The sequence below is a fragment of the Balaenoptera acutorostrata genome, chromosome 1, assembly GCF_949987535.1.
Source record: "Balaenoptera acutorostrata chromosome 1, mBalAcu1.1, whole genome shotgun sequence".
NCBI classification, from domain to species: domain Eukaryota; kingdom Metazoa; phylum Chordata; class Mammalia; order Artiodactyla; family Balaenopteridae; genus Balaenoptera; species Balaenoptera acutorostrata.
In genome coordinates, this window is record NC_080064.1 from 197865759 (window position 1) to 197879508 (window position 13750).

At 60.4% G+C, this 13750-nt stretch overlaps 1 protein-coding gene across 1 annotated transcript in view; it reads left to right on the forward strand.

Annotated features, from left to right (window-relative positions):
* The window catches only part of LGR6 (leucine rich repeat containing G protein-coupled receptor 6), a 97008-nt gene extending 89467 nt beyond the window's left edge, over positions 1–7541 (forward strand). Inside the window, exons 17-18 of the mRNA XM_057540344.1 lie at positions 1202–1282; positions 4099–7541. Coding sequence (XP_057396327.1) covers positions 1202–1282; positions 4099–5354 — 1337 coding nt within the window. The 3' untranslated portion in view covers positions 5355–7541. The remainder of the gene's footprint in view (positions 1–1201; positions 1283–4098) is intronic.
* The last annotated feature ends 6209 nt before the right edge of the window (positions 7542–13750 follow it).

Genomic DNA, 13750 nt, shown 5'->3' on the forward strand with positions numbered 1-13750 from the left:
TCTCAGACTAACAGAATGGCAGAGCCTAGACTTAGAATTGGAAGGATGGTTAAAGATGATCTAGTCTATCTGCTAACGCAGCAGAGAAGTGCCCTTCTCACACTGGAGACTTTCTGCTCCTGTCTCTCCAGTTACGCACACCGCGTGCATCTGTAGAGCTCCCCCGACCGTCTCCCCGTCCCCCCACCTTGGCTCTGCAGCCCAGCCAGGCTCGGTCTGAGTTCTGCTCTGTCGCTCACCGGCTGTGAGACCCAAGGCAAGGTCTTCGCTTCAAGGAGCCGTTCCCTCACCTGTCCGATGATGCCCGGGGCTGCCTGCCTCCTGCAGCTGTGCGGAGGGTCAGTGAGCTGGTGGGGATGAGGACTCAGCAGGCGCGGGGCCTGGAGGATGAGAGCTGGGGGAGACCAGCCCTGGCGCCAGGTGACCGCCTCGTGGGTGCAGCGTACGTGCCCACGGCTCCTCGAGAGCAGGGCCGCGTCTCGTCCGCCCCACGTGCCCCCCACCTGTGCCCAACGCCCAGCACAGGGTACTGCGCTCAGCACACGCAACCTCGTTGTTGGACACTCTGATGGTGGGAGCTTGTTTGTGTAGGAAGAACCAGAACTTCTCCCTCTGGATCATGATTTGCCTCCTTCTGTGACCCGTGTGTGGATGTTGTTCTGCCGTCCGGGACCATCAGCACGTCGGGGTGTAATGATGCCTGCGGGCCGGCAGCCCTTTGAGGATGGCGTTCCTCCCCTCACCCTGCCTTTCCCGAGTCCAGCACCCCCAGCGGCTCGGCCGTCGTCACCGTCCCCGGTCCACCTCCTCCGAGCGCGTCCCGCTCGCTGCTCTGTCCGTTGCAGTGTGCAGGGCTCCCGGCTGGACACGGAGTCAGAGTGGTGGGCTGGCCCGTGTGGAGGGCCCCCACCAGCAGGGCAGCCTCCCCTGACTCTGCGCAGCTGCCTGGGAGGACATGGGGGCACTCGGTGTCTGAGTTATAGGAAGAGCAGGTCTTAGGTGTAAAGGGCCACAGGCGGATAGTAGGGAGCTGACCACAGGTTTGCCCCCGAGGGTAGAAACGTTTGTGCAGGGCCGCTGGGAGGCCCCGTGCCCAGCAGGCGAGTCGGGACAACATCTCAGAGGGGTGGGGTTTTGGAGAAAGGTGGGGCTTGACCCACACCAAGACCAGGGTCTGAGCCAGTTTCTGGTCTCCCCTCAGATGATGTGGACCCGGACGAGCTCCAGCTGGAGATGGAGGACCCCAGGCCACACCCCACTGTCCAGTGCAGCCCTGTTCCAGGTGAGAGGGGTGCCTCGGGTGGGGGAGGGCAGGGACTGGGGAAGGAGCGTTACGGAAAGTGGGGTCCAGCTGCTCGCCTTTTGAAAGCCAATACTCGAGAGACAAGGTCGGTGGAAAGGAAAGTTTGCTTTACTTTGGAGGCTGGCAACCTGGGAGGGGGAGGGTGGACGCCTGCCTAAAGGCCGACTCCCCCCACCGACAGTCAGTGGGCAAGAGCTTTTACAGGCAGAGGGAGGGGCTACATGCAGAGAGAGCACAGTCAGCTCTGACGGTCATCTTCAAATTGGTCACTGGTGGTCTCATCAGCGTCATCTTGATTGTTTTAAGTACAGTTAGTCTTCAGTTCCAGGGTCGGTTTGTTTCCATTTCTTCAGGCCAGTTCTCAGAATTGTGACAGCTTATGTCATGGCTACAATCTGTTCATCATGTAGTTAACTTCTTCCAGCTGGCGGGGGCGGGTTTCAGTATCTATAAAACAGCTCAAAGGACATGGCTCAGAATATTATCTACAGCCCTTGAGGAGGAACTGAAGCTCCTTGACTTTGCTCAATGACTATTATTACTTAGTCCTGTTTGACTATTTCCTTTGCTTCTGCATTTTCTCACTTCTCTGATTAAACTTATTCTTTGGTTAAAACCGACAAGAGGCAGGCGGAGGACATGGGGGTGGGGAGGACCATAGGGTCCTGCTCCGTTTCAGGAGCCCCCAACTCTTTTGTGAGTTCAGCCTCTTCTGGTCATTCCTGGGGAAGGGGCTGTCGTCCCCCTTCGGTGGCTGCTTGCGGGGAGCGGGAGAGGGGGAGGGGAGGGGAGTCAAAGCGACATTTACGAATCACCAGAGGTTATGCAGCCAGGAGGAAATTTCTCTCCGTGAAGAGACCCCACTGCTCAGGGCGGGGGTGCGGGGCTGGCTCGTCTGAGACCCGCAGAGTTCGAGCAGGGGCAGCACCCTGCAAGGCCCCCTTCTCCATCCCTCCCCACTCCATCCCAGGAGGGGTGCCGTCTCTCGTAGGTAAAGCTCTCCAGGGCGTAAAACACCGGGTGTCCCAGGGGGCTCCTTCCAGCGCTGTCCACTCCTTAACGGCTGAGGAAGCCTCCTTCAGTCTCCCCTAAATCCATCTTGCTGTCAAGAAACAAAGAGAATTCCCCTTTGGTCCAGCCCAGCCTCTGTGTTTAGCGTGAAGCCCCAGGCCGCCCCGGAGGCAGCAGCGGCCATGGGAGCCGGGCCGGGAACCGTCGGACGAGTGGAAGGCAGTGGACAGCGTCCCTCTCGCCAGCTCTCCAGCCCCGCCCAGGCCCCACAGCACACGCGCCCCGCGCTTCGCGGCTGTAGCGCGCCCTCTAGTGCCCGCAGCGGCAAGCGCACCAGCGCACCTGGAGGGGCAGGTGCGTGTTCACGCGGCCTCTGAAAACCGGTGATCAGCAGCGATGACGAACAAGGGGAAGCTCCAAAAGACAAAACCCAACTTGCGCTCACTTTTACAATAGCACATACAAATTGCCAGATAAATTCTGGTGCGCCCATATTCACTGCACAGACATCTAGAACATGTTTTTCAGTAATATAACAATATGGGAAAGTGTGCATGATAAAACTTTAACTTAAAAAAGAGAATAAGAAACTATGGGACGTCCCTGGTGGTGCAGTGGTTAAGAATCCACCTGCCAATGCAGGCGACAAAGGTTCAGTCCCTCGTCCAGGAAGATCCCACATGCCGCGGAGCAACTAAGCCTGTGCGCCACAACTACTGAGCCTGCGCTCTAGAGCCCACGTGCCACAACTACCGAAGCCCGTGCACCTAGAGCCCGTGCTCCGCAACAAGAGAAGCCACCGCAATGAGAAGCTCGCACACCACAACGAAGACCCAACGCAGCCAAATAAATAAATTTTAAAAAAGAGAGAGAATGAGAAACTATATACAGTAAAGTCCCAATGTAGTTAAAAAAATCTATATGTATATATGTATTTCTTAAAACTGATAGAAAACATAGCAAAATGATGCGTTTCTCTGAGGAGCGGGACCACAAGCAGTTTTAATCTTTCCATGTTACGTTTTCCAGTTTTTCTACAATTGACATCTGTTATTTGGTAATCAGAAAAAAAAATGTTTAAAAAATAGCTGTCACAAATCTTCTCAAATCCCCAAGCCACCTAGCAGCACATTGAAGAACAGGAGTCCAAGATCAAGATGGATGAAGAAACAAAGGTGTCCAAAGTTACGAGGTGGTTTGAGGACAGGGCCTGGGCAGAGAGAGGGACAACACCAGGCTCTCCCGCATCCAGTGCAGAACCAGACGGGAAAACCCCAGGGGCCACCTGTCCTCTGATGTTCTCAGTAGGCTTTGCCCCCAACACTGACCCGGTCGTGAGCATTAAATGTGGCCGAGGAACCAGGGAGAGCCCACCTGGCCAGGCTCCTCGTGGCGGGGCCCTGGGTGCCGCTCTGCGGGTTGGCCCCAGCCTGTCCCTAGGGCTGCTGCCCTGGCCGCTCCTCCAGGCCAGCCTGCCCCTTCCTTGCTTCTGGACGCTGCTCCGTGCGGAGGGCTGCTCTGCCTGATGTTTCCCCAAGGCTGGTCCGTGCTGCCTTAGTCTGCACCGTGTGTGCGTTTCTCACACGTCTGTGCCTCTGTGTCCTGGGCTGGTGTCCACCCCCTGCAGCTCGTGGAAGAAGCCCTCCTTCTGTGTCCCCTCTGCTCCTCCCCCAGACCCGCCAGGAGTCCTGAGACTCCCGGTGGCCGGCAGGGCTGCCCTGCAGGTGGATGAGGCTGTGTCAGCCCCGGGGCCCCAGGCTAGAGTCCGGTCCTCTCTCCCACAGGCCCCTTCAAGCCCTGCGAGCACCTCTTCGAGAGCTGGGGCGTCCGCCTGGCCGTGTGGGCCGTTGTGCTGCTCTCCGTGCTCTGCAACGGGCTAGTGCTGCTGAGCCTGTCCGCAGCCGGGCCCGGCCCCCTGCCCCCGGTCAAGTTCGTGGTGGGGGCCATCGCAGGGGCCAACACCCTGACCGGCCTCTCCTGTGGCCTCCTCGCCTCGGTGGACGCGCTGACCTTCGGCCAGTTCGCGGAGTACGGCGCCCGCTGGGAGTCGGGCCCGGGCTGCCGGGCCACGGGCTTCCTGGCCGTGCTGGGCTCCGAGGCCTCGGTGCTGCTGCTGACCTTGGCCGCCGTGCACTGCAGCGTGGCTGTGGCCTGCGTGCGGGCCCGAGGGAAGGCGCCGGCCCCGGGCAGCTTGCGCGCGGGGGCCCTGGGCTGCCTGGTGCTGGCGGGGCTGGCGGCCGCCCTGCCACTGGCCTCCGTGGGTGAGTACGGGGCCTCCCCGCTCTGCCTGCCGTACGCCCCTCCCGACAGCCGGCCGGCCGCCCTGGGCTTCGCCGCGGCGCTGGTGATGCTGAACGCCATCTGCTTCCTGGCGGTGGCCGCAGCCTACGTCAGGCTCTCCTGCGACCTGCCCAGGGCCGAGCTGGAGGCCGTGTGGGATTGCGCTGCCGTGCGCCACGTGGCCTGTCTCACCTTCGCCGACGGGCTCCTCTACTGCCCCGTGGCCTTCCTGAGCCTGGCGTCCGCGCTGGGCCTCTTCCCCGTCACTCCCGAGGCCGTCGAGTCCGTGCTGCTCCTGGTGCTGCCCCTGCCCGCCTGCCTCAACCCCCTGCTCTACCTGCTCTTCAGCCCCCACTTCCGGGAGGACCTGCGGCGGCTCCGGCCCTGCCCGGGGGTCCCGGGGCCCCTCGCCCTGGCGGCCGCCGGCCAGCTGGAGCCGAGCTCCTGCGACTCCACCCAGGCCCTGGTGGCCTTCTCGGACGTGGAGCTCATCCTGGAGGCCTCCGAGGCGGGCGGGCCCCCCGGGCCGGAGACCTACGGCTTCACCTCCGTGACCCTCGCCCCCTGCCAGCAGCCCGGGGACTCCCGGCCGGAGGGCAGCCACTTTGCGGAGCCAGAGGGAACCCGCTTTGGGAACCGGCCACCCGCCGTGGACGGCGGACAGCCGCGGGGGGCTGAGGGGGCCGTGCCAGTGGGGGGAGTCCGGGCGGGGGCCGGGGGCTTCCAGGCGTCTGGCTCTGCCTCGGCCTCACACCTGTAAATGTCCTCTTCATTCCCCTACGCCCCTCTCCTCCCGCCTCCTCCGTGAAGGACGCTGCTTGTAAAATAAACCCCGGCAGATGTCCCTGCTCTCCCAGGCCACTGCTGTGTGTCCTTGGCCTGGTTTCCCCTCGGCCCTGCTCTGGCCTCTTCCCTGTCGCGTCTGAGGCTGAGGACCAGAGGTCTGGACGTTTGTCCGCTTAAGGGAAATGAGGGGAGCAGAGGACAGTGACGGGGGTGGGGGCCCGAGAGGCCCAGGATCAGGTGCGATGGGCAGGGGACCTCACAGAGGCCAAGAAGGGGCCGCCAGGGCATCTCCCCTTGCTCCGGGACTGGATGCACACGTGCTCTGTGCCCCACTGGTCCTGAACATGCCGCTCAAAAGAGTCCTGTGAAAATAAGTTCCTGAAAATAGGACATTGTGCCCCTTTCTTAGAGATTCAGGGTGCACGTCAGTGTGGTAAAGAGGCAGGAGAATCCCACAGCAGTGAGATCTGTTGAACTTGCTTTAAGCCAGTTCCCCAAACTATTGAACAGTGGGGTTTGGTTTGCCGGTTGGGTTTTCGTGGAATATCTACTAGCGTCTCACAGACCAGCCCTCGTCTCTCCCAGGGGCCCCTTCTGCACCACCTGGTGACATCACAAGAGGCCACCAGTCCTGAAAGCCCGGTCCTGGGAGCTGGACCCTGTCAACCAGATGTGACCTTCTTGTCCCTCTTGTCCTGCCCTGAAAAGAGTGGGGAGTGGGCTGCTTCCCTGTGTTCCAGCCTCAGACCCCGGCACGGGGCAGGTGGAAGGGCTCCCAGCCTCCAGAGAAGCTTCCGCCCTCATGCGACGGAGGGTTCCTGGCTCCCGGCTGCCTTCCTGTGGTTCCTGTGGTTCTCCGTCTGCCACCTTCTGCCCCAAGCCTGGCCCTTCCTCTGTGCCCCAGGCCCTGCCCTCTAGGGGGCACAGGGAGCCCCTGACCAGTGGCTGGGGGGATATTTGTGTTGCGTGTTGGGTTGCAGGAAGCGTCACCCAGGCCTGGGACTCCTGGGCACCCCAGATTGGCTGGGACCTTCTGCCTTTCCCGTCGTGGTCTCCCTCCCTTACTTTTTACCAGGGCACACCCTCCCTGCCCCCAAATACAGGATGAGGCGTGAGAGCCGGGGCTCGGAAGAGGGTGAGACCTGTCCAGGGCACCCCGACATCTGCCACGTCGGGATGGGAGTCGGAATCCGGGACCCAGCAGGACCCAGCGCTCCCCGAGTGCTGTCGTGGTCCTGAGCCAGCCCCCTAGGGCCTCGCTCCTAGGATGGCCTGGGTAGGTCCTTCTATTGATAGTTTCATGGCCGGCGGCCCAGTGTCTCTTTGTCTCCCTGCCCTCCCCCCGAAGTGGAAATTCTCACAGGAGTCGCCAAAGCCACCAGGTGGGGTGGAGGGATGAGGTGGGGACCACGGGGGAACCGGCACATTTTCAGTCTCATTCTAAGTCGAGCTGAGTCGCCTGGCCTCTCCCAGGCTCTGAAGCCAGACGTGCTGCCCTGGTACCACAGAAGAGCCCCAGGGCCCAGGCGCGGGGCCAGCCCCGGCAGGCGCTCGCCAGTGGTGGTGGATTCATTTGTCAGCCGGTGATGTGAGAACCCCGGTCTCTCCACCTCCCGGGGTTGATCAGGAGCCTCTCGTGGAAGCAGGTCGCTCTACTTCGGTGCTGAGAAGCAGTGACTCTTATGTGAGAAAGGAGTTCTCTGAGACGCCCCAGGGACGGACAGCAAAGGGGGTGTGGTTTTGGGAGCCTCGACTTCTGGGAGGTCGCCCAGGCCCCCTCCCTGTGTGACCACTGTCCCCCCAGAGTCGGAGCTGTTGCTGGGTGGGCCGGGGGGAGGACGGCCCTGCGTTGGAGCCCAGGAGTCGTGGGACCCGTACCTGCATTGGCCTCTCCCACGAGGAGGGGCTGGGGCTTCAGGGCTGCAAACTCGAGGGCAGCCCCACCGCTGTCTGTGTTCTATTCCCAACCAGCTGGGCATTGGCCAGGGCTCCACCTTTTGGTTGCAGGAGAGGTGTTTGCCAGGAACTGTTCTTATTATTCAAAAGCCTCGTAGATGTTGTACATTCACCCAACACGAGAGGTGAAGTAAAGTTTCTTCGTGTTCGCCTGGCTTTCCTGCAAGTCGGTGTGTCAATCCTTGGTTCTGTCCGTTGTGATCAGTAGAAGATTATGAAGATAGGTATATCATCGATTAAACTCAGCATCAAAAGCCAAATAATTCAATGCATGTAGATGCCTTTGTTTTGGATTGATGACATATTCCAAGATGGTGCCCATGGGGAAGAGTCCGTCCCAGGGGCCGTGGTGGTGGAGATGCTGGTTCCCGCCGCCCTGGCCTCTGACAGTCCTGCCGTGGAACACTCACAGTGCCCACCCGTCTCCCCGGACCTCCTGCAGCAGAGGATCCTGAGCAGCTCTGTCCACACATGAGGAAACCCCTGCTCAGGGCTGGGTGCGAGGCCGCGGTTACAGAGCCTCAGGCTGGGCCTTCCCTTTGCCGTGCCCCCTCCACCTCAAGCTTCGAACCTCCTTCCCAGCTTTCCCCGTCCAGGGATGGGGAGTGGGGAGGACTGACGACGGTTCCCCGCAGGCCCGAGTAGGTGAGGACGGCGCGCGGCCATGGAACCCCTGACCCATTCTGGCCTCTGTGCTGGTGCACCCCGCCCAGGTGGGCCCCGGGCTCGCCGAGCTGTGAATATCGATCGGATCCTTCTGATAAAGAAACACCAGTGAAGCCCCCGGGTCCCCCGGCCCCTCTCCTCTTCTCTCTGGTGGGTCTGTGGGCACGGGGCGGGGGCTGCTCTGAGAGATGAGGGCGCCCTGTCCCCTGGGCTCTGGGGCGTCCGGGCACAGCCGAGGGGCGATCGGGGTCACCCCGCCCACCCAGATTTAAGCGCCTTTGTGCGCCTGGCACTGGGTTAGAGAGAACGCCCGAGCCATGGGGTTTCTATCTTCATTCAGACTCTGAGCACCCTTGACCCTTCCTGACACTGCGAACCCCAAATACTCCGCTTGCTTTCCTGTCCTTGGCTGACCGTCTCGGCCTACTTTCTGCCCTGGGAATCTTCTCCCCCACCCTCTCTTCAGACAGGGATGGTGTCCCCAAGACCATCCGGTGGGCCCCTTCTCAGGGTGGGGGAAACGGATTGGGTTCCAGGAAAAGCTGCGACCCCTGGATGAGCCGCCCCGGCCGGCGCCCGACTCCCTCCTGGGAGAACAGCGGTGCACGCCGGGGACCCAGCCCCTCTCCTTCAGGATGGAGCTCCGACCCCCATCCTTCCGGCCCATCCGCAGGGGAGGCCACCCAGCTGCCCTCCATACACTGTTCGGGTTGGGAGGGTGTTTCTTAAAAGGAAATCGTGTAGAGCAGGAAGGGAGGCAGAATCTCAGCAAATCGAAGAAGGCCAGGAAGAGCCGCGGGGCTGGGCTCATGGGTCTGAAGCCCGAGGGCTGGGCTGGGGTGAGGCCGCGCTGAGATGGGGGAGTGTGAGCTCCCCCGACGGCCCTGCCCCGTCTGCAACCTCCTCTGCGCCCCTTCCGTTCCTTAGTTTTGGATAAGTATCAATAATACACTCACGTGGTTCGAAGAGCACGTATCTTTTCAACTGTCCCCCCCATGCCCGCACCCTGCCACCGTCCCTGACCCTCACTGGTTACCACCACTACTGTTTTCTTCTACATCCTTGCAGAGTTTTTTCCTGCACAAACAGCAAGCATGTATGTTCTTACGCGCCGTACCACGCTTCTGCTTCTGCTTGTTCGCCTACTAATACAGCCCGTATCAGTGGAGAAACGCTCTCAGTTTCAGAGAATCCTAGCTGATCTCCTGTTATGTGGATGGAGCATACACTTTATTCATCCCCCTTCGTGGGCATTTGAGTTGCTTGATCGTTTGCTCTTACACACGACACTGCAGCCACTGGCCGTGTGTCCTTCACTGCACTTGTCATACACCCGTGAGGTTCCTTCCCAGAAGTGGAACTGTGGGGTCAAAGGCCACTTACAAGTCACGACATCTTCTCTTTACCTCGTAGCTCCTTTTGACGAATGGTCTGTGTTTATTCATAAATTCTGCTTCCAGGGGCCTCCCTGTGAGCCCTGCTCTCCCTCGAGGCCCCGCTGTGCATCCCTCGCTTCAGCTCCTGGGCTGGTGGCCTTGTTTTCTCTTGGGGTTTCCGAGGCAACGTCCTGAGAGGTTGAGTGAGAATCCGACTAGCCGGGTATCCTTCTCTCCACCAGGCCAAATCATAGGTCAAAGGTCAACTGATGGGTTGACCACTCAGGCCAGGCCCCTACCCTGGTCCCCTGAAGGGCAGTGTGTGGACAGGTGTGTCTGTGGGGGTCCTTCTAGAGTTTAATCCCAGCTAAGCCACCTACTAGTTTACTGAATTTTGTCAGGTTAATCATCTTCCCCATGTATAAAATGGGAATAATAATCTCAAACTCAAACACTGTTAAAAGAATTTTAAAATAATTTATAAAAAGTGCTGGGACATCCCTGGCGGTCCAGTGGTTAGGACAGTGAGCTTCTGCTGCAGGGGGCCGGGTTCGACCCCTGGTCGGGGAACTAAGATCCCACATGCCGCTGGGCACGGCCAAAAGATTTTTTTTAAAAAAGGTGCCCAGTAAAGTATCTCATATATAAAAGAATAAATAAATCAAAAGAAACGAGTACATGTAAGCAGACCCTACTCTCAAGGGGCCGTCTGGCAGGGGGATGGGCGCTAAGCCATCCCGTCCCCGAAAAGGGCCACCCTGACACTCAGCCTCGGGTCTGTCGTCACAGCCTCGTCAGAAGGAGGCAGAGCTGCAGAGGCCTCAGCGGTGAGACCCAAGGGCCGCCGCGTGCCCGCCCCTCTGTCTGGGGAGCAGCCCTCCGAGGGACCACGGTGGCTGAAGTTCCGCCCTGTGGCTTCTTTCTCCTTGGGGTGGGCCTGTGCCTGGGGTGCCTGTTGCTCTGGCCCAGTGGCCGCTTTCCTCCTTCTGGGAACATCGATTCCACTTCAGCAACTGCCCCCAGCGCCCCCTAATGCATGCGGCTTGCCGGGGGACTCGGCTCTGGGTCCAGTGGTGGCCGTGACCCCGGCTTCTCGGCTTATTCTCTCTCTGCCACCGCGATGGGTCCAAGGACGGGCTCCCATCTCCGGGGCTCCCAGCGACCTGGGGAAAGCATGACTGGACCCCTCGGTTTGTGAAGCGATGATTCCTTTGCTCGGGTGCGAGTGTGAGATCTGTCGCTCGGCTAGAGAAGACCCCTCTCTCAACACTCCCCCGCCCAAAGCCCGGAGTAAACCCACTCACCTCTTAGCAACCCCTGGGGGAAGAGGGCAGCCGTGAATGGGGTTTGGATGGGCAAGGAGGGTGGGCGGGGTGGGCTGTCAGGTGGGGAGAGTGGTGCTGGGAGGGGGTCCGCAGGGCAGAGGGGGAGGGGTGGAGGAGGGGGAGGATGGCGGGGCAGGAGACCAGCCTCCTGGCTTCCTCCCTGAACCTGACCCCTGCAGGCTCTCCCCTGGGAGCTCACAGGTGGCTTCAGAATCACAGGACCGTCAGGCGGCAGCACAGGGACATGCCTTCGGGAGCATCCACGCCCCCTCCTCATTGGGTGGAGGAGGGACCACCCCACAGCTGCCCGGGGCCAAGGGGCAGATGCACAAAAGCCAGAACAGTGTCTGTGTAGTTGGTACATGGGGTCGTGGAGTTGGTCCAGCCTGGGTTCAGCTCCCAGACCTTCCATTGACAACCCGCTGTCCTGAGGTTTTACTTGACTTCTCTGTCTCATTATCAGTAACATGGAAATGACAATGGTACCTAAGCTCTGAAGGTTATTGAAAAGATTAAAGGAGATTTTTCATGTAAAGAGCTTAGCTTAGTTCCTGGCACCTAGTAAGTACTTGAGAGATGTTAGATGTTATTACTTAATCCAAAAACCGAGGAGAAACTGGGGCTCTGAGCTGTCTTCCGGCTCAGCCTTGGGCACACTTGACAAGGAAGAGGAAGGGTCCCCAGAGGAGCTGCTCCCGAGAAGGCTGGCAACCTGGGCTCGCAGCCTGGCAGGAAGGCTGTGGGTTCGCAGGGGTCCATGGGTGACGGTGCCGGGGGCCCCGGGCCACGAGAGAGGAGCATCCCCTGGCACGGGCCAAGGTGGCTGGTGAGCTGTCAGCAGGGGGAAGCTGGGGGCTTCTGATGGGGGGTCTGGGGGAAAGCGGCTCAGCAGGTCTTTCTCCAAAGCCGAGCTGCAAGGTCCTGCTTAAAGGGAGGCAGCGATGGGTGGGAGGATGGAGGTCTGGCCCAGTGGGAGGTGGGGACGGGGGAGAGGCAAGCCCACGAGGGGGAGAAACCGAGGGGACCTGTCACCTGATGGAGGCTGAGAGCTGGGGTGGATGGGCGCTCGGGGGCCCCGGCAGGAGCCATGCTGACTGGGCAGAAGGAGAAAGTGCAGGCGTAGCTTCTGGGCACAGAGACCTGCGCTCACCACCCCGCCTCTCACAGCTGCCCGGGCTCCCTGTGTGGGATCCAAGCCTCCCAGCGGCCAGTCAGCCCGGGGGGCCACCCCCCCCGGCCCCCCCGCCCCCCATCCTTCCCTCCCCCAGGCTGCCCCAACCTAAACAGGGCAACCTCAGGGAGCTGCTTGCTGATGGAAAAATAACTTGGCTGGGAAAGGAGCTTTATTTGTCTGTGCCGAATTCCCGCCGCAGCCGAAGGGTAAAGAGCTAGTCTCCAGCCTCAGCCCGCAAGGTGGGTGGTTAAGATCTGTTCTCACTTAGATTTTGGGGAGCCGCAGGGGCAGCAGGAGAGGATACTTGGAATCCGCAGGGTCTCTGGGATCAGTCACGACGTCATCTCCTCTCCGACTCGGGGGAACGGCGCAGCTTGCTTGTCCTGGCAAGCAGCGCTTTGGGGCCGTATGTGGCTGGACCGTTGTCCCCGCCCCCAGCCCCTGCTAAGCTCGCGGGGTCGGCCCCGTGCTGGGCGCTCTGGGTGCAGCACCCCGGTCAGCCCCCACAACTGTCCCCCCCTTCTACAGGACAAACCCAAAGCGTGGAGAGGTTGAGCAGGGCTCTGGGGCGCACAGTTGGTGAGCAGCACTGCCTGGGCCGGGCCAGGGTCTCCTGGACCCGTGTTCACGCTTTTGGTGCTTTTCCATCCTTCCCTGGGCTGGGGGCGGGGCTGGGCTTCCTCACCTCCCTCTTCTCTCACTCCTGTTCTCTGCCCAAGTCCCCTGTACTTGTCAACCCAGAGATGGAGGGATGGCTTCTAATAACTCCTGGCTTTGGTATTTCTTGAATTAGTGCAAAGGCCCTTGTGGCCACTGTGTCCCAGCACTTGGGGTGGACACACTGGCAGACGGGTACAGGGCCATGAGGTACACCAGGTAATGGCCACGGCTCCTCCAGAGGGGCCGGACAAGGGCGTCCCAGGGCAGCTACATGGGCTGAGACCATCACGGTCCAGGTAGAGCCAGGGGGACGGCACAGGCCAGAGGGGCTGGCGTGCTGAGACTGGAGGGGGCCAGTGCGGCTCAGCGCGGTGTACAGAGCGGAGGGTGTGCGGGGAGGGGAGGCTCAGGGAAGGCACTGGAGGGTTTCAGGAGGAGGTGCAATCTGGCTTTTTCATCATCTGAAGATGTTCTTGCTGCTGTGAGGAGCATGGGCCGCAGAGGGTCCAGGCTGGAGGCCAGGGGACAAGGTACCGGCCGTGACGGCAGTGCAGGTGACAGACCTGGTGGTGGCCAGCTGTGGAGGGCGCTTGTCCTTTCCCACAACGACCCCTAAGGCCATCCCGCTTCACACCTGGCCTGCACCCCCATCAGCACCATCAGCACTTGGTGTCTCCCTGCCACAGTGGCTGGTTTTTCCACCGCCGCTGGATGTGAACAAGAAACACACGACCCTGAGGGCTGCGGGTGGTCACTCCAGGAGGGGAAGAAGCTGAGGGAGGGGACGGTGAGGACGGATGGCAGCTGCGAGAGACAGCCTCTCAACCACCAACCCAGACGCCCGCGCTGGCCCCAACTCCCGGTAAACAGGGCAGAGAACTTCCTGGGTATTATCACCAGCCAGCTGGATCTCATAGCTGAAAGCATCCTGGCTGATATACTAATGGCATTTAGAAACCCCAAATCTGACTTAAATGCGCCCAAGTATAGGAGACAAGCCTGGAACAAAATTAATTCCTGGGCTTTAACAAGAGAACAGTAGCTGATTTTGAGAAATGGGTTCAAGAATTATGTAGAAGTTGGAAATTTATGAAATGGGGCTGGGGGACACAGAGGAAATTTACATTTTTGGTTGAGGCTGTTGTCTGTCGCTACCACTCGTGCTCTAAGGCAGGCCACTGCCGAGCGCAGGGCGGTTCTGCAGTGGATGAAG